Raw genomic sequence first — 27,846 nt, 5'->3', positions numbered from 1 at the left:
AACAACCCTAATATTAAGAAAATTGGACATTAACTGGCTGGCGTACTGTTCTGGCAGGTCCCAAACTAGATGACCCCCAGAAAGGGGGTGGGGATCCGGAAAAGTTGACACCCATCATTTTCTCATATAGTTTGGAATCTATAGAACCAGGATCTGCAAAAAGATCAATTTTAGCACAAAAATCCTACGGGAGCTGTTTTTTGGACGCATCGCACCCACACTATTAGCAGAATATTAAGATTCGGGGACTGATATATGGTACAAGGAAGCCATTGAGTAAGTCCATGGGTCCAAAATTTGGATTCTAACATAGTGATAAAATGTATGATTTGACACCAAAATTATTCAAATAGGACATTTTATTGCGGAATGCAAGATTACTGTATATTCAATGGCGGCCATCATGAAAATTGGCCGCCATCTTGATTTTTTTTTTGGCCAGATGGTTTTCTGAAAAGAGCAAATGCCTAAGGAGTTATGTGTGCCAATTTTGGTGCTTGTATCCGCAAGTGAACGATTCACCTGTAATATGCACTTTATCTGCCTCGCTTACAGCTGTGTTCTATGTATAACGTCGCTGTCGGGCAGAAAACCTCATATCTCCATATTTCAACATGTTTTATTTGCCACAGATTAATGCCCTACTTTGTCACACAAAGAAGTGAAAATTGCCAACGCGTTGTGAAACTTGTAGATCTACTATTTCCCCTATTGTAAAATGGTTTTAATAGATTTATAAAAGAAGAGGAGTGGTTTTGTACATACAAGGTTTCCACCCCGACAGCAACCAATATATATTATGTGTTGGAACAAACTGCGTCTGTAAGCCTTCTGTGGGGTGTAATTTATTATTAGCGAAAGTGAAGTGTGTCTCAAGAACCTCGAGCATTCGAGTTCATGCATAGGGAAATGTACATGAAAGCACATGTCCACAAAAGGAGATGTAACCATGTCCGAAGTCCGCTATTACTCTTGTTGTTGTTGCATTATGAATGCCCGTATGCGGAGCTGATGTCTGACATCAGAGTTTTCAGCAACCGGTACTGTGTGTGCAGAGATCTCTATATATGGGCATAAGGGGACAAAGGCAAACAGATGGTCAAAACGGGTCCCTATGGACAACAGGTATATTGGGGTTTGCATTAAAGGGTGGGGCATTCATGGGGTCTGCTCCAAAAAAGAAAAAGAAAATAAAAGAGACAAAGACAAACATAAGACAAGCAAACAAAGCGTGGGACTGGGAGGATGACTTGAATGATGCAGATTTAAAGCAGGCTGCGTATTCTGCTTAAAGAAGAAACAAACAAAAAGCGACAGAGATCTCATATATGGGCATAAAATGGACGCAGATAGATATCTCCATATATGGCATATATGGGCATAAAATGGACGCAGAATCACAAAGATCTCCATATACGGGCATAAAGGGACACAGACAGACAGATAAAGAGATCTCCATATATGGGCATAAAATGGACGCAAATAGACAGATATCTCCATATATGGGCATATATGGGCCATAAAATGGACCCAGAACTATATCTGCAGTGATCTCCATATGGACATAAAATGGACGCCGACAGATAGATACAGATATCTCCATATATGGGCATAAATGGACACAGGCAAACAGATGGTCAAAACGGGTCCTATGACAACAGGTATAATGGAGTTTGCATTAAAGGACGGGGCATTCATTCCCTATTTACATCGTTCCCGAGTTGGCCAGGTCGCCGACTGGGCGGCCCAGCTTCTAGTAGTATTAATGATAATAGTAAATGGCCATTGATTTATTATTCACACCAGCACCAACTGTAAACTATAGTGTTAGAGTGGCAGCTGCCAGCCAAATTGTCTAGGACGAGTGGATTTTAGTCCTGGGGTTTTTAGCCCAATGGCTTGTGTTACGCCGGACCACTTTACCATCCAGGACAAAAGACACTGACTCGTTCATTCGTTTAAATTGGCTCAGTCAAAATGCAAATGCAGGCTTGCTGTATGGCTCTTTTGCATGACGTAAGAACCACAACTTTCCATGCAGCTGCAGCATACAGCGCTCACCTGGCAGCTTCCACAGGAGCCTGAGACATGTCTGGAGTTCTTAACCCATTAAAGGAGTACCGGTAGTTCACCCCCAAAATTACATTTTTACTCACGGCTTGGAGACTTGAGTTCAATAATATTTTTAGTTTTTTGTCGCATTCAGACAAAAATTTGATTATAGTAAACTTACCCTGACGGTTTCCCCATCCAGTGCTATGTATTTGGGTCCCCATCCAGGGCCATGCATTTGGGTCCTCATCCGGAATCAATGGGGGTAAATTTACTATAATCACATTTTTGTCTTAGGAGTGCGACAAATACAAAAAAATATTATTGAACTCAAGTCTCTATGGAATGAGTAATCAATAGAAAAAAAGTCATTTTGGGGGTGAACTACTCCTTTTTTTTATACCATGACTATTCAAAAATAGCAGATACTGTATATGAGCTTGTATATCTGCTATTTTTGAAAGCATGAACATTTGTGCAATATCTGAATATATTTTCTTTTAAAGCAGGGGGTCCCTGTAACAACATATTTTGAGACGGGGGTCCGCGGCCAAATACATATCATTCTGGCGGTCCTTGACATGAAAAAGTTTGAGCACCACTGATATAGAAAGTACGGTAAACATATGTTTTTTAATGGGTTTAATAGCAACACTGGTGAGTGACTCACCGGCGTACTTGGGAACGTTGGACTCGTCCATTGACCAGAAGCAGTGGTCGAAGGCAAACACCTGCGTGAGACACAGAGAGCATGAGGGAGCTTAATAAACACACACACACGCGTTTTGCAAACAGACACCTGTCCCCAAGCATGTGCAGTCTAGCTAACGTTTGAGGGCAGACGCCTTAAGCTAGGCTCACTGCACGTACGTCTGTGTGAGTTTTAGATTAACTCAGTCACAACTAATCAGCGTTACGACTGATTTAGACTTTGTTGCGCACCACTGTGTCACACGCTGAAAATAACAGATTTTCACAACACGTCGCATCGCAATGCATTGTGAGCTTGTAGACCGGCCATTTTTTATTTGTGGCATGGCCGGCAACCAAGTATGAAGAGACGTTCAAACCAAGCAATATAAGATATAGTTTTAAAAATCATTCCAACTGAAGTGGATGGCAAAATCCACACCACATCGGGGGTCCTCAGAGTTACTACAGGGGTTCCTCCAAATCTTTGTGTGATAGAAACCTTTTTTTCTCCTTTTTTATATTAACCACTTGAACCCCTGCGTCCATATTCAGGGAACTTTGGCCAAAAATAGCAGATCTACAAGTTCACAACGCCTTGCGCTGCGAGGCGTTGTGAACTTGTAGCTCGGCTATTTTCTGCAAAGAGCTTTGGTGTAGAGGGGAAAAAGAGCAGACTAAGTGCAGAGTGAAAGGTCAAGTTTATTAAGTATTGACGGTTCAAGTGGTTAAATATCTGAAAACACAAATTGACAAGAATCCAAAATACACTGATGATTGTGCTGTCAAACGATTAAACTATATGGAATCTATGAAAAGGTTGTGAGGGTCCCTGCTTCATCTCTCTCTCTCAACTAAGGGGTCCTTGGCCTGAAAACGTTGAAGACCCCTGCATTAGAGATAATAGGTTGTTGGTAGGACTCTATCCGAACGGATCCACTGTTAGCCCGGGGCTCTGTGTTGTCAGGGCGGCGGGGACTCAGATGAAATCATAAATCAGGGTCAGCGCTCCCCACTAGACATTCCAGCTCCCAGTGACCCCGGTCTCCAAGGCAACGCTTCTGGAGTTGTTCCTGGGAGTGGCGAGCAGAGGACCAGCCCTCAGCCCATGGCCCTATGTCAGGGGTCTTCAACAGGGGGCCCGGGACCCCTAGGGGGTCCTCAGAGTTGCTACAGGGGGTCCTCCAAATCTTTGTGTGATAGAAGCCTTTTTTTCCTCCTTTTTTATATTAACCACTTGAACCCTAGCGTCCATAATCCATATTCAAAGAACTTTTTAGCCAAAAATAGCAGATCTACAAGCTCCACAACGCCTCGCACTGCAAGGTCTTGTGAGCTTGTAGATCGGCTATTTCCAGCAAAGAGGTTTAGTGTAGAGGGGAAAAAGAGCTAAGTACAGATTGAAAGGTCAAGTTTAAGTATTGACGGTTCAAGTGGTTAAATATCACAAATTGACATGAATCCAAAATACGCTGATGATTGTGCTGTCAAACAAAACTACAGTATATGGTATCTGTTGTGGGGGTCCCTGCTTCATCTCTCTGTCTCGACTAAGGGGTCCTTGGCCTGAAAACGTTGAAGACCCCTGCCCTATGTTCCCAACCTGTGGGCCGGAGCACACTGGTGGGCCGTGAAGATATTGCAAAAGGGCCCCCAAATAATTGGCAAAACACACACACACAAAAACATTTATGTAAAAAAAAAAGAAGTCTGTATTTTTTTCTTTAAAATTAGTTTTCTTTGTGATACCGAAAATAGGAACTTAATAGTATACTACGAAAGTTAAACTGATCCAAGCCGGAACACAAACGATTATTAACCCATTAAGACCTGATGCCGATTCTACAAATGCCTTCTAAATCAGTAGTCCTCACACTTTCAGGTTTTCAAAAATAAAGTTCAAAAATAGCAGATGCACAAGCTCGCAGCGTGGCAGAAAGCCAACGCAAAAATCTAAAGTGACACAGATGCTTTCCCGCCCGGTTTCAATGGGTAAAAATAAACACTCTGAAAAAAAGAAATAGTGGAAATAGCAGATCTACAAGCTCACAACGCTTGTAGATGGGCTATTTCCACTATCAATGTTATTTTTTAAGTAGAAAGTTGTCAAATAAGTCAGTAATTTCTTTGTGTATTTAGGTTATGTGTCATATCTGCCAGGTGCAACTTCAAAGCCTAAAAGCCAAACAGAAATGTAATTATCAACGACAAAAACACAATTAAATTGTTAATCGCAATTATTTGAGTGACAATTAATCATCATGTAAAATGTCATATCGTGACAGCGCTACTCCTCCTGCTGGTCAACAAACTTAACATCAACCATGTGTACAGTACAGAACCTATGTTTGGGTCATGTCTTATTGAGATTAACTGTACGTGTTGCAAAACTCTCTTGTCTGTTCTTCCCAATGGACCCAGGAATAATATAACATGCAAATTGGCATTTTGTGTCAATTCAGCCACATCGCATTTCAAGTTTTATCTCCAGAATGCTGAAGGAATGGTGCTGAAAGCACAGCACATCTGCACAGTGCACACGTTGCAGCCAACTGGCAGCCGGTGATGCTGGGCCGCCAGAGCTGATTTCCCCCTGTGAATGTCTAACCCAAAATGATTGAACTGTTTTCTAATGGTAGTAAAGGGCACCGGCTAGGGCACAGCTTTGAAAAGTAGGGGCTGCGGCCAATTGGAAAGGAGTGTGTGTGTGTGTGTGTGTGTGGGGGGGGGGGGGGGGGGGGGGGAAGAGAAGATTTGTGTTACAAAGATGTTTCAAAAATGTTCAAAAATAGCAGATGTACAAACTCAGCACAAAGTGACGAAGTATGTATACAGTGTTTTTGAATAGCCAACGTAAAAAACGAGGATAAAGGGGTTCAAATGATTTTGATGCTATATTAATACATTTTCCTGGGGACCCCCTGGAACCCCCTCAATGACCCCCGAGGGCCCCACTTTGAGAACCGCTGATTTATAGTAATTCTACATTCTCGCTGCACTGACAGTTATAGTATATATTTATATATAGTATATTTTCACTATTTTCTTTTCATTTCGCAATAGGGGGGAGGGGGCACAGCCAGAGGCTCTGGCTATTTGGGGGTCCTTGGCAGGGGGACGTTTGGGGACCTGCAGCTAGTGCACAGTCAGCATGGGAAGGCCTGAGATCATTGAGGGCTTTGAAAGCAAGACCCCCTCTTGTCACTTCAGACAAGTGAGTGGGTGCCATTCAAGGGAACAAAAGTGCCATCATTCTCAATTAGGCCTGGCTTAGTTACTATGAGAGCCTTAACTCTCCTTCTGGTGAGCCTCTCCCTGGTGAAACTGCAAAAGATTCCTGATTGGACTGGATTAATCAGCAGCCACAATTAATGATGAAGGTGCGTCCTAAAGCACAGTCTGTCCATGACCTGGGATTAGAACAGCTTGGACGTGATAACTGGGATGCATAGGGAAGTGGTTTCCCCCGTGGGATAATAAAAGTATCTATTTATCTATGGTTCTCAAAGGGGCCTTTTCCACCAAAAGAACCTTGGTTCAAGAACCAGTGCCGTTCAACTTTCTTGGAACCTTGGTTCGTTCTTGCAAACCAGCCGCGAACCGGCTTGCGTTTCCACCAGATTGAACCAGATTGAACCAGAGGAACCAAGGATTTTGTGGTTCCTGTTCCAAACCAACTTTTACGGTTCGGAAACCAACTCGGTTCTTGTTGGAAAAGCTCTGGTTCATCCCATAGGCGGGAGAAAGAACCTGAACCAGTTCTTTGTCGAAAAGCGCCCAAAATGGTGTCCAGGAGGTACCTGGGAACCCCCAGCTAAATGTAGTAAACAGAGTATTATAAAAATCTGTTTTGAAACATTTGAACACCATCTTGTATCTGTACACTGAATCTTGTATGGGGGTCCCTGGCACAACATGTTTTAAGACAGAGGTCCGCAGACAAATACATATGAATTCGGAGGTCCTTAACACAAAACATTTGAGAACCAGAGTTGTAGGGCTTAGCAGACACCCCTGTGTTTCTCTGCTAGCATAAGGCTAAAGCTGTGCAGTGAATATACTATATGAGGCCCCACAGTTTAGTCACCCTGATGAAGGCAGTGTTGCCGTGGCGCGTAGGTGTTTTTATTCTTGCCATAATGCAATAGCCGAAATACAATTAAATCAGGGGTCTTCAACATTTTCAGGCCAAGGACCCCTTAGTTGAGAGAGAGATGAAGCAGGAACCCCCACAACCTTTTCATAGATTCCATATAGTTTCATCGTTTGACAGAACAGCACAATCATCTGTGTATTTTGGATTCATGTCAATTTGTGTTTTCAGATATTTAACCACTTGAACCGTCAATATTACCTAATAAACTTGACCTTTTACTCTGTACTTAGTCTGCTCTTTTCCCCCTCTACACCAAACGTCTTTGCCAAAAATAGCCAATATAGGGTCCTCCAAATCTTCCTTGAACCCTAGTGTTCTTATTCTGAGAACTGTAGCCAAAAATAGCAGATCTACAAGCTCACAACGCCTCGCAGTGCGGTTCAAGTTGTTAATATACAAAGGATTGGAAGATTTGGAGGACCCCCTGTAGTAACTCTCCGGACCCCCTGTTGAAGACCGCTGAATTAAAGGCTTTTTAACTTTATTTCCACAACAGTGCCTTGGTCTCGTCCTTTTTTGCATCAACTTCTGTCACCTAGTTGCACCAAAGAAGACACCGTGTTGGAGATTTTTTACACAGCCAAAAAAGATGCACTCCTTTTCTCTCTTCTCTCCTTTCTCTCTTTTTTTCTATACTATATGAATAGCTGGAGGTTCTCGGACCCCCGGGGACCATGGCAGCTCGTGGCCCTCCACTAATGTTTCCCCGTCGGTTCGGCCCCCCATACGGGTTGAGCACAAAACCCCTGTCCGTCGAATGAATCCTGGCCATCTCCGAGCCAGTCGTCAAGGAGGGACGTGGGGGTGCACTCAACAATGCAGCCTTGAATGTGCACAAACATACACACACACGCACGCACGCACGCACACACACACACACACACACACAAGCACACACGCACACACACACCAGTGTCTGGATGCTCATCCCTCTCTCATTGTGGGGCCTTTTGTGGGGACGTTTCGCTACATTCTCGCTGCACTGACACGTTCACACGGACGTCCATCCGGCTCCTGCTGACTGACCTAACAACTAAAGCCCTCTCCATCACGTCCCTGGAGACGCTACCCTCGCCCCTGGTCTGCTGTACTGCACGGGGGACCCTGTGGGAGGGGGGGGGGGGCAGTCAGTAGAGCTGCATTGACCCAGCGATATACTGACTGTGTGACCGTGCCAACTGCCAAGAGGCTCCTTCCACTACAGCCCTCCCCGTGTAGACCAGTGGTTCTCCAAATGTTTCCAGTCAACGACCCCCAAATTGTTATGTGTTATCTTTCTAAAGTTTTCGATATTTTTCGGAAATGTTCGAAAATAGCAGATCTGTAAGTTCGCAGCGTGCTGTGAGCTTGCAGATGTTGCTATTTTTGAAAAGCCAACACATAAATGGATCAAGTCTTGGTTAAAATGATTTTGATGCCACATTAACTACTTTTGCTGGGGACCCCCTTATGCTGAAAAAAAGAACTCCTGCCTGTTCCCGCTGACTGTAAAACAGCCACGTCGATGACGTTAGGCCTGGCGTATACTTGGCTACGCACTATGTCATGCGCCAGAAATAAGCAATCCTTAAAATGCAATATCGGAATCGAAAAAGCCTTTTGAGATGATGAAGGCTGCACATTCTATCAGTGTTTTCTGGGGAAGCTTTCAAAAGGGTCAACACGTTGGAACATTCTTAAATAACTAGACCAGGTCACCTGGACGTGCCAGACCCGCAATGAAAACTAGTATGGCACTGAACTAACACATGAACACACAGGATTTTATAGTCTCAGCAACAAAGCGTAGTGAGCTTGTAGATCGGCTGTTTTCACTAGTATGGCACTGAACTAACACATGAACACACAGGATTGTATAGGCTGAGCAGCTGGAAATGTTTGTGAGCTGGGCTGAGGAATTTATAGTGTCAGCAGCTCGTCAGCCAACTCAACTCAGCTGGTCCTGTACAGGTGACGGCACTCAAGGCAATCAGAGGAAAAGAGGACAGGCAAACTGAGGAAAAGAGGGACCGACAGACCGACAGACCGACAAAGCCTTATGTAGGCCGACCCCCTGGGTCTGGCAAAAATACTACATTCAAACTGTTCAAACATGTTGGGATTGGGATATGGGCCAGCATATCAGTAACGGTGCATCCCTCGTTTTGGAATAAAGAGGCTTTTTCAAATTCAGTGTTTATATGCCCTTTTCAGAATGGACAAAATTATATTTTTTAAATACAGAATGAGATCATATCGACATCGGTTTATATGGATTATCGGTCATGACAGCAATTAATTATGACAGATATTGATCCATCCATTCCTTATTCTGCGCAACTTCCTCCACTCCCTCTGGGACTATACCGAGGCGTTCCCAGGCCAGTTTGGAGATATAATCGTTCCATCTGGTCTTTGGTCTGCCACGGGGTCTCCTTCCAGTGGGACGTGCATCGAGGACCTTCCTAGGAAGGCGCTCGGGAGGCATCCGTACTAGATGCCCGAACCACCTAAGCTGACTCCTTTCCAAGTGTAGGAGCAGCGGTTCTATTCCCAGTCTCTCTCTCAGGTGACTGAACTTCTCACCCTATCTCTAAGGGAGATACCAGCCACCCATCTGAGAAAACTCATTTCGGCCGTTTGAACCCGCGACCTTATACTTTCAGTCATGACCCACACTTCATGACCATAGGTGAGAGTAGGAACGAAGATTGCTCGGCAGACAGAGAGCTTTGCCTTCCGGCTCTACTATTTTTTTTCTTCACAAAACAGTGCAATTTAGCGACTGCAAAACCGCTCCTGCTGCTCCGATTCTCCGGCTGATCTCCTTCTTGTCCAGAAATGTCATATCGCCCATGCCTAACAGAAAGGATGTTCCCTGGGAAAGTGGACAGCGCTGTGTTTACCGAGCCTTAAACTAACTGTCGGTGTGCTCAAGTGGATCCATTGCAATAATAACCAGTGCTGTGTGGAGCACTTGTTACACTGCAAATAACCCTCTCTTTCTGTTGACTCTGCACAAGGTCACTGATGTATTGCTAGGCAGTGTTGCCAGATCCTAGTTTGAAACGAGCAACCAGGTCAATGAAAACAATCCCAAAAAAGAGAAGCGACAAGGGAGGCCACATGAGCACTTCTATATTTGATAATAGCCGATATATCACGATACAACACTTTGTGAGCTTGTAGATCTGCTTATTATTATTATTTTGCATTATTCATTCATTATCACGTCACAGTACCTTCTGTGTTCCATCATTGCGTGCAAATAAATGTATACACATACTGTAGATGAATGAACTGAATGAATCACATACCTTTGTTTGTTTCCTGCTTCATGGGACCAGCGCCGATGCAGAGAGGGAATTGAACAACAGATAGAGAGATAGAGAGACAAACAGGAGACAGAGAAACGGAGGAGGAGAGACAGACAGACAGACAGACAGTGAGGGAGACAGAGGGATAGACACACAAACACACAGAAGGCATTGTTGTTAGCATTAAAACAACTTATATAATATAATGTACTTAAGCATTAATATAATTTCACATGTCAGAACAGGGTCAGTCTGCACATGTCTTCAGACAACAGGAAACCCCTCATATACTCTTTGGAGACAAACGGCCTTCAGCTAAAAACACAAGTATTGTGTCGGCTGACTCGGCCATGAACTTAATTTTAAACATTTCTACAGAAAATAATTTGGGCCATTTAGGAAGACTTCACTTCCCACAGACTGTTGTCCTAGTTTGTTGTCACTGTTGTCAACGGTAAGAAAGAAAGAAAAGACAGTGGGACCTCCTGGTGCGGTCCCTTCATTCATTCCTGTGTCTTTATTCATTCATTTGTTCATTCATTTCCACACAGTGGCATTTCCTGGTTGGGGGCTGCAGGTTGCTGTGATTGGGTTCATAATTGGGCCAGTGGAGCGCAAGGAAGGGAAGAGATTTAGGATTCAATGTCCCACTGCCTCTGTTGGGTAAACAGGCTTGGTGTCTGTGTACTTAGCCGAGGGGAGGCAGGGGAGGCCCCGGACTCAGCAGCATTACCTCAGCACTCCAACACAACACACTACCCACTGCCAGAGTCCAGGACAAAAGTATATGTGAGGCCAAAGTCATGCCGATCTGGTTTCCATAATGTGGAGCAAGATATCTACACACACACGATTCAAGCCATCTTTATGTTGCAGGTGTTAACACCGGCTGAGTCCATTTGATGCAGTTGCCAAACAAATGCAGGTCATGACTCAGATCAGATCGTAGTCAGCTGCAGGGGTGTCGCACCTAATTCTGGGCCCTGGGTAAAAGTATTGACTGCGGGCCCCCTTAGACTGGGAACGCATTATTATGCATTATTGTGTGTTTAACTATTGAAAAATAGCAGATATAGTGCCGCACTGCGAGCTTGTAGATCTGCTATTTTTGAAAAATGTGAAAATTTGTGCAAGTCTTTGAATATTTCAAATCCTTCTTAAAGTTTTTTGAAAAACCTTTGTTTCCCATCTCAAAATATGTAGTTCCAGGGACCCCCCAGAAGCAATATTTGAATTACAAATGTTCGCTTAAAAAATACATACCGGTATATTCAAAGATTTGCACACATTTTCACTACTTTTCAAAAATAGCAGATCTACAAGCTCGCAGCGTGGCACTCGGTGCCGCGCTGTGAGCTTGTATATCTGCTATTTTTCAATAGCTAAAGCATAAAATAATTAAGGCCCCTCCACCTTGGGCGCTAGTAACTCAGTCCCACTTTTCCCCCCCTTGTGACGCCCCTGCCCCAGACAGTTAACAATCGTACACTAAGTACGTGTTTTGCCCACAATGTGAACATGTTGGGATGCAGCCGCAAGATGGCCCAAATCACATTGATGTCATGGCTGCTCAGACAGTTATTGCACAGATCAAGCTGTGGTTTGTCTCAAGTGCCATCATGGATTCAAGCCCGGCTCTCGACCACATGTCATCCACTTCTCTCTCTCTTTACTGTGTGGTTTATCCAAAAAAGTTGAAACCATGAGAGTATTAGCTTCGCATAGCCAGACTATATCACTCTGTGGATAGACCAGACCACTACAGCAATGTGATAAACACGCCCATATTTGAATACTGGGCCTTGATTGGTCACCCAACTCTTCGGGGCCAGACCCAAATCCGCTGAGGGCAAGTTCTTTTTTCCAGGCTATGAGAGTATGTCCTACATTTCCATTTAAGTATGTTTAAGTCCCTTTTGTGGCTGGAACACAGGCTTTGCTGCAGGTGATGGGCTAATATTACCTACTATAACAGTCTTTGTCAACTCTTTAACAAAGACTACAGTTTATCACTTTCTAATTCTGTGAGGCATGACTCAGCCTAACCTGTCACTCATGGCAGGTGTGGTACAAAGCAAAGCTCACGTTACACAGTAATAAATCTACCCAATATTCAAGATATCTTGTGTGCAATTGGACATTTGGAGCTAATGGTGGAGCTAGAGGAAAGGCCATGGGGTCACCAACATCAGTAAGGTTCATTGCCCAGGGTGCACAAGTTTGTGTGTGTGTGTGTGTGTGTGTGTGTGTGTGTGTGTGTGTGTGTGTGTGCGTGCGTGTGTGTGTGTGTGTGTGTGTGTGTGTGTGTTTGACTGTTGTGCAGGTCCAGTTCAGTATTCATAATGCCGCCCTACGTCGTATGACATTACTGGGATAGATATTCGTTTTAGATAAAATTTTACGTGAGAATAGCATAGAACCCCATCACACACACACACACACACACACACACACACATATCATCACTGTCAGGTAGAAACCTTGTATCTCCAAGTTCCAAATTAGAATTTCTTTCGTAAATTAAAGCGCTAATTCATCATACCGGTACAAGAGTACTTGCACAAAAGTAGTGAAAATAGCAGATCCACAAGCAACGCCTCTCAGCTGGGACGATATGTGTGTCAAAACAATTCTGCAAGGGTCAAAGAGCAACTCTCAAAATTATTTTGATTAGTTGCTCAGGGCAAAATCCAGATTGTGAGTGATATGAAACCAGTTTTAAAACCAGTTCAAAACCACTGCTGTCGTGTCGTGTCAAACGTGGACTGCTAAGATGGTTTCCCAGTAATAGCGACATACTTATGACCCCAAAAGCAAAGTGCTCTCATGTAACGACGCAGCAATTCTGGGAAACTGCAAGTGAAGTGTGGTCGCACTGGCGCTAGTCGCGAGGAATCCACTGGGAACTGAATTCCACCTTACCATTTATATTATATATTGTGATGTCATGTGAAGCATGACGAGAGTGACAACAGTGAGTGAAGCATGACCAAAAGCTTCACTTTTCTTTTGTGCAAAGGTTAACAAAATGCAGGTTCACTTTGCTGGCCAAAGATTCTCGGAACGAGAACAATAGTTTGTTGCCTATAGCAACCACACTAATGAGAAAGACATCAACCACTGCCCACTGCAGAGCAGTCAGCCGAATCCCTGTCTCTCGCTCAAGCTCATTGTAATAAGGGAGAAACAGAGTGAGAGTAAAGAGGAAAAACAAAGAAAGAGAGAAGAGCACCTAGTTTTTTCTACGTTCACTGTCTGAATCGTGGCCAGTGAGAGCCTCTGCAGAGACGACGTCTTAATCAGAGACGACTAACAGAGCCCACCCTGTTCCTCTGGTGTAAAGGTTAACCCATATATCGTACCAATATTTGCATTTTCTACCATATATCGGCTGCTAAGGATGCGAAAATGGCAGTTATGTTTCTTCTTTTGAAATTTGGGACATTTTTGTTGCACATTGTTTATAAAGATATTAGTGACCCGGTGTACCTCCACATTTCTACATATCAAGCACTACTCAAACTATAAATAATTCTGCTTCAAATGTAAAATGGAATGATTGTTGAGAGAAAAGCAATGTAAACAATATACTAAATTAGTAGTACAGTATATATGAACAGTATATATATACATAATATATAATAACATATACTGTATGTATACAGTAAAAGAGTTCACTCACATTAGTGAGTGAACAACAGAGGGGGTCGAGGCATTGAACAAAATAAAAGTGAATATGAGGTACCGGTTCAATATGGAGGCAGCAAGCTATTGCATACCGTTAGTGTACAGCACTATCAGGTCTACTCCCATTGAGGAGATGTGTCTTCACATGTGCAGGATTACACTGTCATTTTGAACCAATGAGGCGAAGGACTATGTGTGAAAACTAGAAATACAGCATGGCCGTTGTATGCCTGCATCTCCTAACCTAGTAGCTGCAGCTTAGATCCAGATCGACAAGCTCAAAAAAGCATGTTGCTTCGCGCAGCATTTGGAGCTTGGGGATACTTTTGATGATGTGTGCCGCTGTAGTATGATCGAGTAGGGCATTCATTTACAAAAAAACACAAAGAGTTTGAATATGGAGGTTTCTGACCGACAGCGACGATATTGAAGTTAAGACTTTGAAGGAATTTAATTACCGGTAAATGTAAGCTATCACTGTGTGTATTTACATACTGCATGTATGTTTTGTGAGGCCACCGTGACCTTGACCTCAGACCTCTAGAATAGAATCAGTGCATCCTTGAGGCCACAGTGTGTGGAACTTTGTGCCACTGGAAGAAATACCTCAAGGTGTTCCCGAGAACGGGACACAAACGCACAACTGGAAGATCAAAACATGGCTGGTGGAAGCACAACAACAAAACCAACAGGCTTCCTGGTCACTGGCAGTGGCTTGACTCATCATGCATGTGATGGAGAAGCAATCTTGCTTTGCTGCATGCACGGCACAATGATGGGAATTGTGCACGACTACTGTGTATGTCTGAGACACAAATGTACCTAGATTTCCACAGATTTATTGTATTAGTCTTATATACTGTACGTCTTGTTTCATTTTATAATAATACCCGTGGTTAATTAATACACAGTTCTTTGTTGAGCAGTCCGATGCAGGCATACAGTATAACAGCTGCAGGCCATTTCTATTGCTTAATTTGCACAGTGTGTGCATTAACGTAATGCTTGAGGGCTACTAAGCACGTCGAACAACAAAGGGCGCGAGCATGCGCGTGACACAGAAGTGCCAGACGGCATCAGACGGTCTTCCCCTCAGTGGCTGATGCAGGTTGACACCGCAGCCTCTGCCCAGCATGGCCGAAACCTCTTAATGTGTGTGTGTCATCATTAACACACTCAGAAGCATGTGCCAGGGGGGGGGGGGGGGGGGGGGGGGCGTCCAGTGATCAAGTGGTCCATGCATGGTTTCATCTTGACCAAAGGCTGAGCAACACACAGCTCTGCATGATTCACTGTGGTGTGGCACAGGCATGTGCACACAAAGACATCAAAGGGGGCTTGAGCCCCTGCCCTTTTATCTGCCTGTAAAAAGTGCCCTCTCCAGACAATGAATGCAGTTTTTACTGTGGTGAAAGAAATGCAGATGCCCTCTTTCCATGCCATACCTGAAGGCAGCATTCAAGAGAATTGCCTTGTCCAAACTCTCCTGAACTTGAATGCAGCATCTTATGTTGAAAGAATTGCCCTCTCTGTATATAAATCCATGCCGTTACGCCACATCTCCAGTATTCACTTGCTTATGCTTAGTTTAGTGTGGTATCAAGCACAGAAAATAGCCGACCTCCAAGCTCACAACGCATCGCGCTGCGACAAGTTGTGAGCTTGGAGGTCTGCTATTTTCGATATTTTCACCAAAAGGCCCTTTTAGAAATATCTCTCTAACATTCTCTGCACTTCCCTGCTGTGGCAGAGTTCAGCCAGGGCACAGTCTGAGGTCGAGCCGCCTTTCCCATCGCCACTAGTGTCCAGGCCAGGCTGAATGACAAGACGATAACGACGGCCATTAATTTGCCTTGTTTGTGATACTGCGTGTCAGATGGAAGTAGTAAGGACTGTGACAGTGGCAGCTGCCATCTCAAACATGACCCGCCGGAAGAGCAGAGCAGACCTGTGTCTTGATGCCGGAGAGCGCGGGGGGGGGGGGCAGCGCTGGAATGTCCCCTGTGGTTATGGTGCGGGATTAAGGCCACTGTGTCATTATGCCACGGCAAGCTGCACTCTGTGAGCCCTGCACACTATGGCCCAGATAATATACCGCCATACCATCAAACCTTATCAACTCTAAATAATATAGGGCACATACTCACACACACAATTTACAATTTAGGCATTTAGCAGAGCGACTTACAATACGCAAGGACAGCACAAGGTAATATACATGAATACATCAACGTCAATACGTCAAATGCATAGAAAGAGTAAACTAAAAAACGTAGGTAGACCAGGAACCTATTCAATAAAATCAATAAAATCTAAAAACAGTCAAAACAGTCGATCAATGATGTGTACAATATCGGACCAATACACACTATAGCTTTGATGGATGCCAAGTCGAAAATGGACTGACATGGTCTATACTGTATCACTGTGCGTAGTGACTTCGCATGGTATCAAAGTATCAAACATGACACATGTGCACGTGCATAATATATATCTCCTTGTATGGGCCGTTCTGTCCGCGACATCAGCTGTGGTGATGTCGGTGTACTTTCTATGACGTTAGTCTGGTGTGACGTTAGTCTCATGCTCATACAGACATAGGGACATATGGACCTACACACAGTAGGAGCGGCCAGCACCAGTTAAAATAATTTGATCTAAATGACATGTATGGTCATTGAGGGTACACACACGCACGCAGTGATGTTGCTAGGTTTTCAATGCAATGGGTCCCGGGACCCACAGGTGGTCATTCAAATGGGTCCCAGAATTATTTTATGGGTCCCGCGACGACACACACATTAAGTATCAATGGTGAAAACATCAAAAAGTACTTTAATTTAAACAAATAGTGGCAAATAGCTACTTGTACCGTATGTAGTTAATAAAGTACAGAAGCATGGATTTACAAGACGATCTCAGTCATCTTATCAATAATGCCAAAACGCACAGCTGTGGAGACTCCACCATAGCAGGAAGGATGGCGTTGTATACTCGCTGGGGATGCTGTGATGCTTAGTTTAATGCGTCCTTTATTAAAAATATGCGTAAGGGACACAGGATGCAGGGCTAGTAGCATCACTGCGCACACACGCATACACACACACACGCTATCACATGACAGCATGCACTCAGATACAGAGACTACACATCAGTCATGACCTTGACTACACATTTCAGCTCCTTCATTATATGTCTATTTATTTATTGATTGAAATCAAAAGGTCCTCTGTCATTTCACTCTACTTTTCAGGAGTCAGTTCTTAACAGGGTTATGGTTACAGGGGAAGAGTAAGGGTGAGAGACAGAGATGATTTGGGGATAATGGTGATTTTGATAGTGAAACTAATCATAGGGCTTTGAAACATAAATCCTAATGAAACTCAATATTATTGCCCCACACACTATCTGAGACTTGTATCTTCCATTACTTTTTAACACATCACTTAGACCACCAGATTAGAAACAGCTGCCAAAAGCAATATATCTGGTGTCATCGGAAATCATAGTTTAGCAGCACGAAAAAAAAAGAGAAGAAAAAAAAAATTACACACACATCACAATAAAAAGCACATGAATCTAAACTGCTTAACAGTTGCATTATGTCTTTCTCTGCGCTTGCCAAGGCAAAGAGGTACAGAAGCAAACTGTGTCAAATGCATTACCCTGGTTTAGGGGACTCTAGTTTATGATAACATAATCCTGCATTTTCAGCTAAGCCAGTGGTTCTCAAAGTGGGGTTCGGGGACTGCCAGGGGTCCTTGTGGTGGTTCGAGGGGGTTGCCAGCCAAAGTAGTAAATAACATCAGTTCGTGCCGCGGTGCAAGTGTTTACATTCGCTATTTTTGGAAAGATTCTTCTGGGGGTCCCTGTCACAAAGGCTTCCCCAGGGCTGTCACGATAATGACATTTTACATGACGATAAATTGTCACTCAATAATTGCGATTAACGATTTAATTACGTTTTTTGTCGTTGACAATTACATTTCTGTTTGGCTTGTAGGCTTTGAAGTTGCACAATGGTAGATATATGGCTCATAACCTAAATATACAAAGAAATTACTCACCTATTTGACAACTTTATAAAAGAACATTGATAAACATTGATAGTGGAAATAGCCGATCTACAAGCTCACAACGCGTCGGGATGCAACGCGTTGTGAGCTTGTAGATCTGCTATCTCCACTACTTTTTGAAAGTGTTTGAAACTATTATGAACATTTCTCAACATGGAAACGATTATGACGATTATGCAAAATAATTGCGATTACCTAAAATAATTGCGATTAGACGATTATGTAATAATTGTGACAGGCCTAGGTTCCCCGGCCAAATACATGTCAAATTGGGGGTACTTGACATGAAAAACGTTTAGAACCACTGAACCAAGCATTCCAAATCACACACAAGAAGCTCCCCATGCCACACAAAGCTGAGAAACACATCTGGCATGCCATGGACACACAAAAACACCGACCCACAGCAGAACATCTAACCATTTAAATTGAAGTCCTATCTTGTACTTGTACAATTTGCAAACAGCAGATCTACAGGCTAACAACGTGTCACAATGCAACACGCTGTGAGCTGGTCGATGTGCTCTTATGGGAAAAAGTACATCGTTTTTTTATTTAGTTTGTTTGGAAAATGTTTGCTAATAATGAAATGCTCCAAATAGGGAAACCATGGTTAATGTGGTTAATACAGTCAAATGCGCACAAGCAGATAATAATATAAGCACACGCGCACTCACGCATGCAGGCACGCACACACGCGCGCGTACACACACACACACACACACACACACACACGATTATGCCGTCACAGCCCTGTCATGATGCAATTTTGTGATTGAAAGCGGCATGGGTAAGCAGTATGCCACAACTAGCACTGGCATACCCCCCCCCCCCTCCTCCCGACACACACACACACACACACACACACACACACACACACACACACACACACACACACACACACACACACACACACACACACACACACTAATTCCTCTCCCTGATGTGCAGCTGAAACTATGCACTCCCACCCGTTAACTCTCCCACACAACCCCAACCGCACATCTAATTCCTTCCCCTGACTTGGCTGTCAGCGTGTTTCAAAAGCAATTACAAGCCAATAAGCTTGAGGGAGCAGACCACAACAACAGCCATAGCTGTGTGTGTCTCCTTCTGCGTCTGTCTCTCTCTGCGCTAGCGTTGGATTACACAGAGCCCTGCACCCTCGCAGGCTCCAGGCTGACATTTCAGATGGTCTCTGGGTATGTTTAGAAAGGAACACTCCCACCCAGGGGCGTGCTGGGCCCCTGATTCAGCCCGGGAAAAAGAGTTGGAGAGGCCCTCATTGCGCGCTATAGAGAGAGATCTCTCTCCATAGCGCTGCTGCTACTCAAAGATTTGCCATTTCAGATCATGACAAGTGACAAGCCAGTGGGCCAACTACATGAGTTATATTTCGTCGTTGTCGGGTGGAAACCGTGTATGTCCAAAACCGTTTGTTTTGTATTTATCATTTTAAAAATGATTTAAACTAGTGAAAACAGCCAATCTACAAGCACACAACGCCTCGCACCGCGAGGCGTTGTGTGCTTGTAGATCTGCTGTTTTCACTACTTTTGTGCAAACAGTTTAATTTTTACTTTTGTGCAAACAGTACATTTTTTTCCAAATGGCTGGCCTGGACCGGCCAGGAATTAACCGGCCGTTCGGGAGTTGTCCCGCTTTTCCCAATGACCAGCACGTCCCTGCTCCCACCCACCCACCCACCCAAAGCCAGTGGTGGAGAGTAACTAAGTAAGTTTACTCAAGTACTGTACTTGCACACAGTTTTGAGGTACTTTTACTTTACCGGAGCATGTCCAATGTTCAATACATTACTTCTACTCCACTACATCTCAGAGGCAAATATAGTATGTTTTATTCCGATACCATTACTTGAAAACTTCAAACTAGTTACTTTGTAGATTTGAATTATTATTACAAAACATACATTAACCACTATTAACCCTATTTAAACTTTGGCTATTTGAAATGTGGGACTTCCACTTGACAGAGTATACATTCTACGTTCTACATTGTAGTATTGATACTTTTACTGGAGTAAAAACATTTATTGCTTTCTTCACCCCCCCGCTCAAAGCAGAGGTCACACTGTAACATGGAGCAGACAAGAAAGCAGGAGGAGAATGCCATGCTGGGGCGGCTCTCTGCCCTTGACCAATAACACACCAGTTGGGTCAAAGGAGCCCCACTACTGCTTAACCCATTAACCCATTTAGGGTTAGAATTATTTAATGCTTTAACTATTGAAAAATAGCATACAAGCACACAGCGCACCACCGAGTGCCGCGCTGCAAGCTTGTAGATCTGCTATTTTTGAAAAATCTTGAAAAATGTGTGCAAATGTTAAAATTTATATTTTTCAAAGCAAACTTTTGTATCTCAAATCTCTGCTTCTGGGTGCTCCCTGGAACAACATATTTTGAGATGGGGGGTCCGTGGCCAAATAGCCGTAATTTTGGGGGTCCTTGACATGAAAAAGTTTGAGAACCACTGATTTAGAGGAAGGGTTTAGAAGTCGGGTCAAAGATCAGGTCAAAGATATTCAAAGACTTGCACAGATTTTTCAGATTTTTGAAAAATAGCAGATCTACAAGCACGCAGTGCTGTGAGCTTGTATATCTGCTATTTTTTTAATAGATAAAGCATAAAATAATGGTTAAAGTGGTTCAAATGTAAAATAAGACAGATTTAGGTTTAGGTCTAAATGGAAAATACCTTTATCTGTGGTGCTCAAAGTTTTTAATGTCAGGGACCCCTAGAATTATATGTATTTGACCGCAGACCCCCATGCCCTATCTCAAAATATTTTCTTTCCGGGAACCCCCCAGAAGCAAAGATTTGAGTTAAAAGATCTAGAAGCTCGCAGCTTGTAGATTTGCTATTTTTGAATATCCAAAGTATACAAATGTATCGTTGAAGTGGTTACGTGACACAGATCTTAATGGGTTAAAATGAGTTTTGAGAAAGCTTGGTGCCTTTAACAACTAAAACCTATACGGTGTACTGTACTTCATTGACTGGTCTAACACAGTGGTCTGTACTTTTTCTCTATGCCAAATCTCTTCCGCAAAAATAGCCGATCTACAAGCTCACAGTCACAACGCAGCTCAACACGACACATTACGATCTTGTAAATAGGCTATTTGCAGAATGTTCACCTAATATACGACGTGCCCAGAAAAGGAATGCTAGATAGATAGATAGATAGATAGATACCTTTATTATCCCAAGGGGGAGATTCAGTTGTCCAGTTGTAGCACAGCAGTATACAGTTATTTACAAAGTTACAGAGAAGTAAGAAAAAAGATAGATAAGATGAAAAAACAAGAGCACTACAGTACCAATAAAGAGAAGGTGCATCAATAGTAGTACAGTACCAATAAAGAGAAGGTGCATCAATAGAGGGGGCGAATAATATAGCTAGCGGGGTTCATAGTGGTTAAATAGCCTACTGTAGAATAGATCATCTGAGAGTAAACATGAAAATGGGATTGAACGCAGCAAAGAGGTTGACAGAGGATGATACATGTCAACAGTCAGTTCTATTTTCAAGGCAGCTTAAGAGGAAGTAGGCTAGCTAACACTAATGATAGAAACAGGCCGGCATGCCATGGATCCATCCAAAATGCTAGTGGTGAATTCCACTGTTCAGCACAGCTGAAGGAAAGTACAATTAGAAACAGTGTATACCAGACGTTCTGGTTAAAACATGTGATTGTGGAGTCACCTTCGGTTTAGATCAGTGGTTCTCAACCTTTTCAGGCTGCGAACCCCAAAATAATAATATTTTAACTGGGGACCCCCACCCTGACGAGCACTAAGAGTTGAGGCATAATATTTTGTATAACACGGTTCTATTGTGTGAAAATAGCAGATCTACATGCTCACAACGCCTCGCAACGCGAGGCGTTGTGAGCATGTAGATCTGCTATTTCAGCGTCTAATATTTGACAATTTGGCCAATGTTTCATTTGTAATTTTAGAGGTATTAAAAAGTCCTTAAATTGTCACTTTAGAAATGTGCATATACCCTCTATACAATTTAAACTTTATGTTGGTTTGTTTACTGTTGAGTGAGATAACAATGTTGCACATTAAGTTAATCATCTGGGGACCCCTCAAAATTATTTGGGGACCACCCTGGGGGTCCTGACCCACAGGTTGAGAACCACCGGTTTAGATAAACTGTATCTTGTTATTTTGCAATGGAGCCAAATGTGCGTAAAGAACTTTGTTGTGCAGAATGAATGCTCAAATTTAGCTACTTCATCAAAGAAAATCCATAGGTTCTGCAAAATACTTTGGGGCGGGCCCTGGCATATCGCATTGCGGGTCAACACAATTCCAGAACATTTTCCGTATCTTGGCAACAGCTGTCACCAGGCAACTGTTGTAAGTAGGGAGCCAAGACAGCCTACCAGCCTCATGAGTCAAAGTTCCGATATAAAAGCCAAGCTCGAGATCCCAAAACAGCCTTAATGAATAGCAGTGCCATGAGCAGTTCACATCATGGCAACACGGGCCCATTAGACCAGTTATAGTCCAGGCAAACTAGCTCATTTTGGACCCAAAACAGAAAGTAATTGTAACAGAATTTTTTTCTTCACAGACCTTTTCTATAAGGTCTCCAGAACAACATACTAAAAGTCCTAAGAAATCCCAGTTGCGGAAATATGTTTAATTGACATTAATCCAAGACTTACTATACACTACACTATAAAGGAAGAAATGACTCCCAAATAATCTGTTTTAAGTGGGAAGTGAGGGGTCAAACTAGGGGTTATTAATTATTCTGAATCCATTGCAAGCATTTGTTTGGCATGAAAAACATTCCTTGGGCAAGAAATGACCCCACAATACGATGGTTTAGTGATGAGTCATCAATTTTCACTGCCTTTTGGGGTCCGTTTTTTGCCCAAGGAATATTTTTCATGCAAAAAAAATGCTTGCAATGAATTCAGAATAATTAAAAAACCCTAGTTTGACCCCTCACATCCCACTTAAAGCAGATTTTTTGGGAGTCATTTTTGCCTTTATAGTGTAGTGTATAGCAAGTGAATGAGACTGAAAATTACCCTAGCTGTCAAACATATTTCCGCAACTGGGATTTCTTAGGACTTTTAGTATGTTGTTCTAGACACCTCATAGAACTGATGTGTGGTGAAAAAAATTCTGTTACAATTACTTTCTCGTAAAACGCTAGTTTGCCTGGACTATTAAGTTTCCATAATAAAATGCTAAACACCACTACACAGTCATGTTAAATCCTCTCTTGTCATTTCTGACACCTATATTATAACTAGGGTCAACGGTACTATCTACTGTGTTCTACACACTGGACAACTGACCATGTCTGCAATGAGACCCTAACCACTTGAGCCCTATTACATTGTACGATGAATAGCGGTAATAGCAGAGCTATACGCTCACGCATACAGTAGATACAAATAATTAAAGAATGGCAGCAATAGTAAGACAGGATAACAAAATGTGTGAGTTGGTCCAATAGCACACTTGAGGTATTGAAGGTGCTGTGTGCAAGGTTCCAGCTCCAGTATAAATATCTTTGTATATTTTTGGAGCGGTGAAAGCGCTCCCAATAGACAGGTATGTCCGTGGGTATGTCCCTGGCTGGGTGGCTGGGTGGCTGGGTGGCTGGCTGGCTGGCTGGCTGGCCGTGTCCGTAGCCTGGCAATACCTTGAGTGGCCACACACAACACACTAGTTAAAGGAGGGGCGCTGTTTTGTGCAGGCCAGGCACACTCACCACTCACTCACAGGCACAGTTTACAGTTTAGGCATTTAGCAACACACACAGGGTATAGCTGCTCAGATTCACCGCTCCACTTCGAACCGAGGTTTGATTTTTCATTTAGTTTGCCATTTTTGTAAAGATTAGAAGGTGGAAAACAAGTGAAAGAGATGCAAAGTTCATCATTTGGTCAATAATAGGGCCCGACTCCGCTCCCCAGGGGAACTGAAGTGACACATTTACTGCTGGGACACTCCTCCTTTGACCCTGTCCACTTGGTGGCTGTCACTTAAATGAATAGAAGCTGGGGTGGACAGGGGACAATACAAACCAGGAAGTAAGTCATCAATTACAAAAAACACCCTGATGAGGCTGCGTCTGGTGGTGCAACCATCACAAAATCATCGAAAATAGCCGACCTACACACTCACAACGTGGCCTTGTTGTGAGCTTGTAGATCGGCAATTTTTTAAAGAAAGTTGGATGTGGATACCTTGCTTAGAACTTAGAACTACAGACTCCCTCCCTAGCTTCCGCCGTGGACTGAAGACTCACCTATTCAGACTCCACCTAAACCCGTAGCACAACTGTAACACTCCCCTTCCCTCAATGACCATACATGAAGCTAGATAGCATTTTTTAAGTTTTCAGAAAAGTTTTTTTACTACTGATTAGGTGCGTGGTCTACCTATGTTATTGTTTTTCTAGATTGATATTCCTATGCATTTGTTATATTGTTGTTGATGTACTGACATATTATCTTGCTTATTATATTACCTGCTTATTGTAAGTCGCTTTGGATTAAAAGCGTTGTAAATTGTAAATTGCTTGTGTACGATGAATCCTAACGACCTAATGATGGCTTCCCAGACAGAGAGACAGATTGTAAGTAATTTGTAAAAACTTGTGTTGATGTCGCCTGGCTCCACTTCACCCCTCAGCCAGGCTGAAAGTGATGTAAACGCCAGCAATAAACATCTCCTTGCCATGAAATGAAATGTGTGTAAACACAAAGGGGCTGACTTCAAAAGAAATTAGGCATTTCGAGAAAATCACATGACGAGGAAAACCAAAGTCATTATGGCCTAAAACTCTGTAACAAATACAGAACAACAAGTGGAACAGCATTCCCATCGAGGTCCTGCAGAGCTAGAGAGGGGTGGGGGGGCGCCATCTTTCCTCATTTCCACACTGAGATGCAAACACAGTCCCGCCCCGCAGACAAACAGGGGGAAGCAGGCCTCTGGGGAATTCAATCATTTTATCAGCCTCGCACAGTACTTTCCGTTAATGGGAACACGCGCCTCGGTCCACGTCTTTGAGAAAAGGTTGCAACGTTGCCGAGCACGGTCCCAACTCTTGAGAACAACATCTTACTGAATGGAAAGGTTGATTATTTGTGCTCAGGACGGGGAGAGAAAATGGAAAAGACAAAGGGAACATTCCTGAGGGCAGCTGTTGGACAGAGCTGCATTGTCATTTTGGAGAAGGGTTTGTTTTTGGGAAGTTCAACTGCACTTGGTCGTCTGTGCGTCTCTAGATGAACGAGACCACCTCCCAAACACGACCGGTGCACAGCCACTGCAATTTTCACGTCTGCTCCAGGCCCACACCACCTTTATTTTGCAGAGGAAAGTTGAGTGAGTGTCCGTCTCCAGCACCTTTAAGTATCACCAGAGCGCACGCGCAAACAGAGGGCATTAGAGTGCAGTTGTAAAGAAAGACTTTTAAACAGCACATGTTGGCCATGTCGGTTTGGGCCACAGGCAGACAAGGAAGGCAAAAAACAGAACCCTACTGTTCTGCTCAGGAGGAGTGAAAACAACTCCGAACTGACTGCTGCTGCATTGTTGTCTTTGTTTAAACGTGTTGTATTTTCTTACATTTGTACGATAATGTATTGTGTTCTATGTGTATACATGTATTGGGCTTTGGATGGGGGAAAAAAATCTGGCTGTGGGATTTTCTTAGCAAACGATGAAAGAAATATGCTATGAAACCTAGAATTATAATCAGCTCAAATATATGGAAAATCAGACAGCATAATCTTCTAGGCATTAAAACATTTAGCTTCGCTGCTCAGGCAATTCATGTGCTGACTACATAACTGCAACGTCTTGGCTGATGACCTCTGATGTCATCTCTCTTGTGTTCTCCTCTCTGCTGTAGGTCATCTCTCCAGTCCATCATTGTGTTCTTCTCTCTGTCTCCCTTTACTTAAAACAAACCCCTCAATGATCTAAAACAGGGGTTCTCAAACCTTTTTAGGCTGTGACCCCCAAAATAAACATATTTGAACTGGGGACCCCCACACTGACAAGCACTTGGAATTGTAGGTATTACATTTAATGTGACTCGGTTACACAGATAAATATTGTGATATTTGAATAGCAGATCTACATGCTCACAACGCCTCGCAACGCAAGGCGTTGTGAGGATGTAGATTGGCTATTTTCACAATGGTCGCCTCTTGCTTACTTAATATTTGACAGTTTGGCCATTGATATTAAAACGGTCTTGCAAGTCCTTAAATTGTCACTTTATAAATGTGCAGATACCCTGTATACACTTATACTGTGTGTTGGTTTGTTTACCATTGACTGAGAAAAGAAAATGACATTAAGCTAAACATCTGGGGACCCCACAAAATAATTTGAGGACCCCACTTGGGGTCCCGTCCCCAAGTTTGAGAACTACTGATCTAAAAGATAAATTTGCAGTCCTAAAGTAGAAGTGGAAATGGCGTTCCCAACCCAGTTCAGGGCATGAATTCACACAGGCCAGAGGAGATAAATGTGTAATTTTTGGGGTCACACATCGGTGATAAGGAGGAGATTAAGGTGTAAATGACAAGCTTAGTTACAGCAAATTAGATATCATCAGATGGAGAAGTTATGCCACTGGCTAGCTTGCCATGTTGGACCACAGAAGACTGCCAGCAACAACTGTCGACTCTTTAGTCTTGACAGTGGCTCCTGAACTTCAACGTCAAACAAGCCAGCTGATCCGAGTTGGAGGTCGTCTGCAAGACAGTCCAGGCCTCTGTCACTACTGCAGTATACACCCTGTCGTGCTGGACCTCAAACATCCCATGACTCAGTGAATCATTCAGGATTTCAACGCCTTTCAACGCCTGATTACATCATCCATGATTTGCTGAAGTCTGCCGGACTTGTTGGATTCGTCATGGTACGATAGGGACTCGGGAGGCCATCAAACGCTACCAGCGAGACTGCACTGAAAGAGGTGTAAGAACCCAGAGATCCCCATGATGTAATCCTATATACATCATTGTATGCCTGTGGTCGACCGATATTTGGCTTTTTTTTATATATATATAATCTTCATTAATTATTTTTATAGTTATACAATTATTTTCCTTACAGTTGACGTAATAGATAAATCGGTAATGATTTATTGATATCGCTAGTCTGCCCACAGTAACCGACTACAGCTCTGCTCAGAGCGGACACAGGTTTCTTTCGCTTGCTGGTACTTGACGGTATCCAAGTCAATGACATGTACGTCATTTGTTCATATGTTACTGTTTCTCATTATTAATGTTTATTATTAGATTCTCCAAATATCATAAGCCTATTCCAAAAGCCTTTTCTCTAAATATCTGCATCGGCCACTGAAAACCCACAATCGGTCGTTCACTATTGTACGCGTAATAGCCAAAATAGGCGATCTACAAGCTCACAACACACTGCATTGTGACACGTTCTGAGCTTGAATGATTTGCACACGCACGCACGCACGCACGCACGCGCACACACACGCACACACACACGCACACGCACACACACACACTCGTTCCATCTGAAAATAGCTGTCATAGTGTTATAGTTTTGCAGGTGTTAACTTGCTAAAGATGTCACGTTCACAGAGCCTCTAGTCTGAAAACGGTTTTGAGTGACAAACATGAGCCACTCACTACAAAAGTTAAATGATTCGGCTTCATCTTTCCATCCCTCCCTGGTGTGATTTGGCTTCACTTTTGTCCAGAAGGGCCAGACAACAGCACAAGTGCTGTTTGGAAATACACATTCGAAACAAATTACCCAAATTAACCCTAGCGTCCCCTCTATACAGGGCATGCAGGAGACAGGCAGATATTCTGCCAACATAGTA

The 27,846-nt window shown here is 43.2% G+C and overlaps 1 protein-coding gene across 1 annotated transcript in view; it reads right to left on the bottom strand.

Annotated features, from left to right (window-relative positions):
- Positions 1-27,846, bottom strand: part of kif13a (kinesin family member 13A) — a gene marked incomplete at both ends in the record, with an annotated part of 101,287 nt that overhangs the window by 63,683 nt on the left and 9,758 nt on the right. The window contains 2 exons of the mRNA XM_080743165.1: positions 2,723-2,783; positions 10,195-10,210. Coding sequence (XP_080599291.1) covers positions 2,723-2,783; positions 10,195-10,210 — 77 coding nt within the window. The remainder of the gene's footprint in view (positions 1-2,722; positions 2,784-10,194; positions 10,211-27,846) is intronic.

Source organism: Nannobrachium achirus (genome assembly GCF_963921795.1).
Source record: "Nannobrachium achirus genome assembly, chromosome: 2".
NCBI classification, from domain to species: domain Eukaryota; kingdom Metazoa; phylum Chordata; class Actinopteri; order Myctophiformes; family Myctophidae; genus Nannobrachium; species Nannobrachium achirus.
Note: the sequence above shows the minus strand (reverse complement) of the source record. Positions and strands in the feature narration are given on the sequence as shown.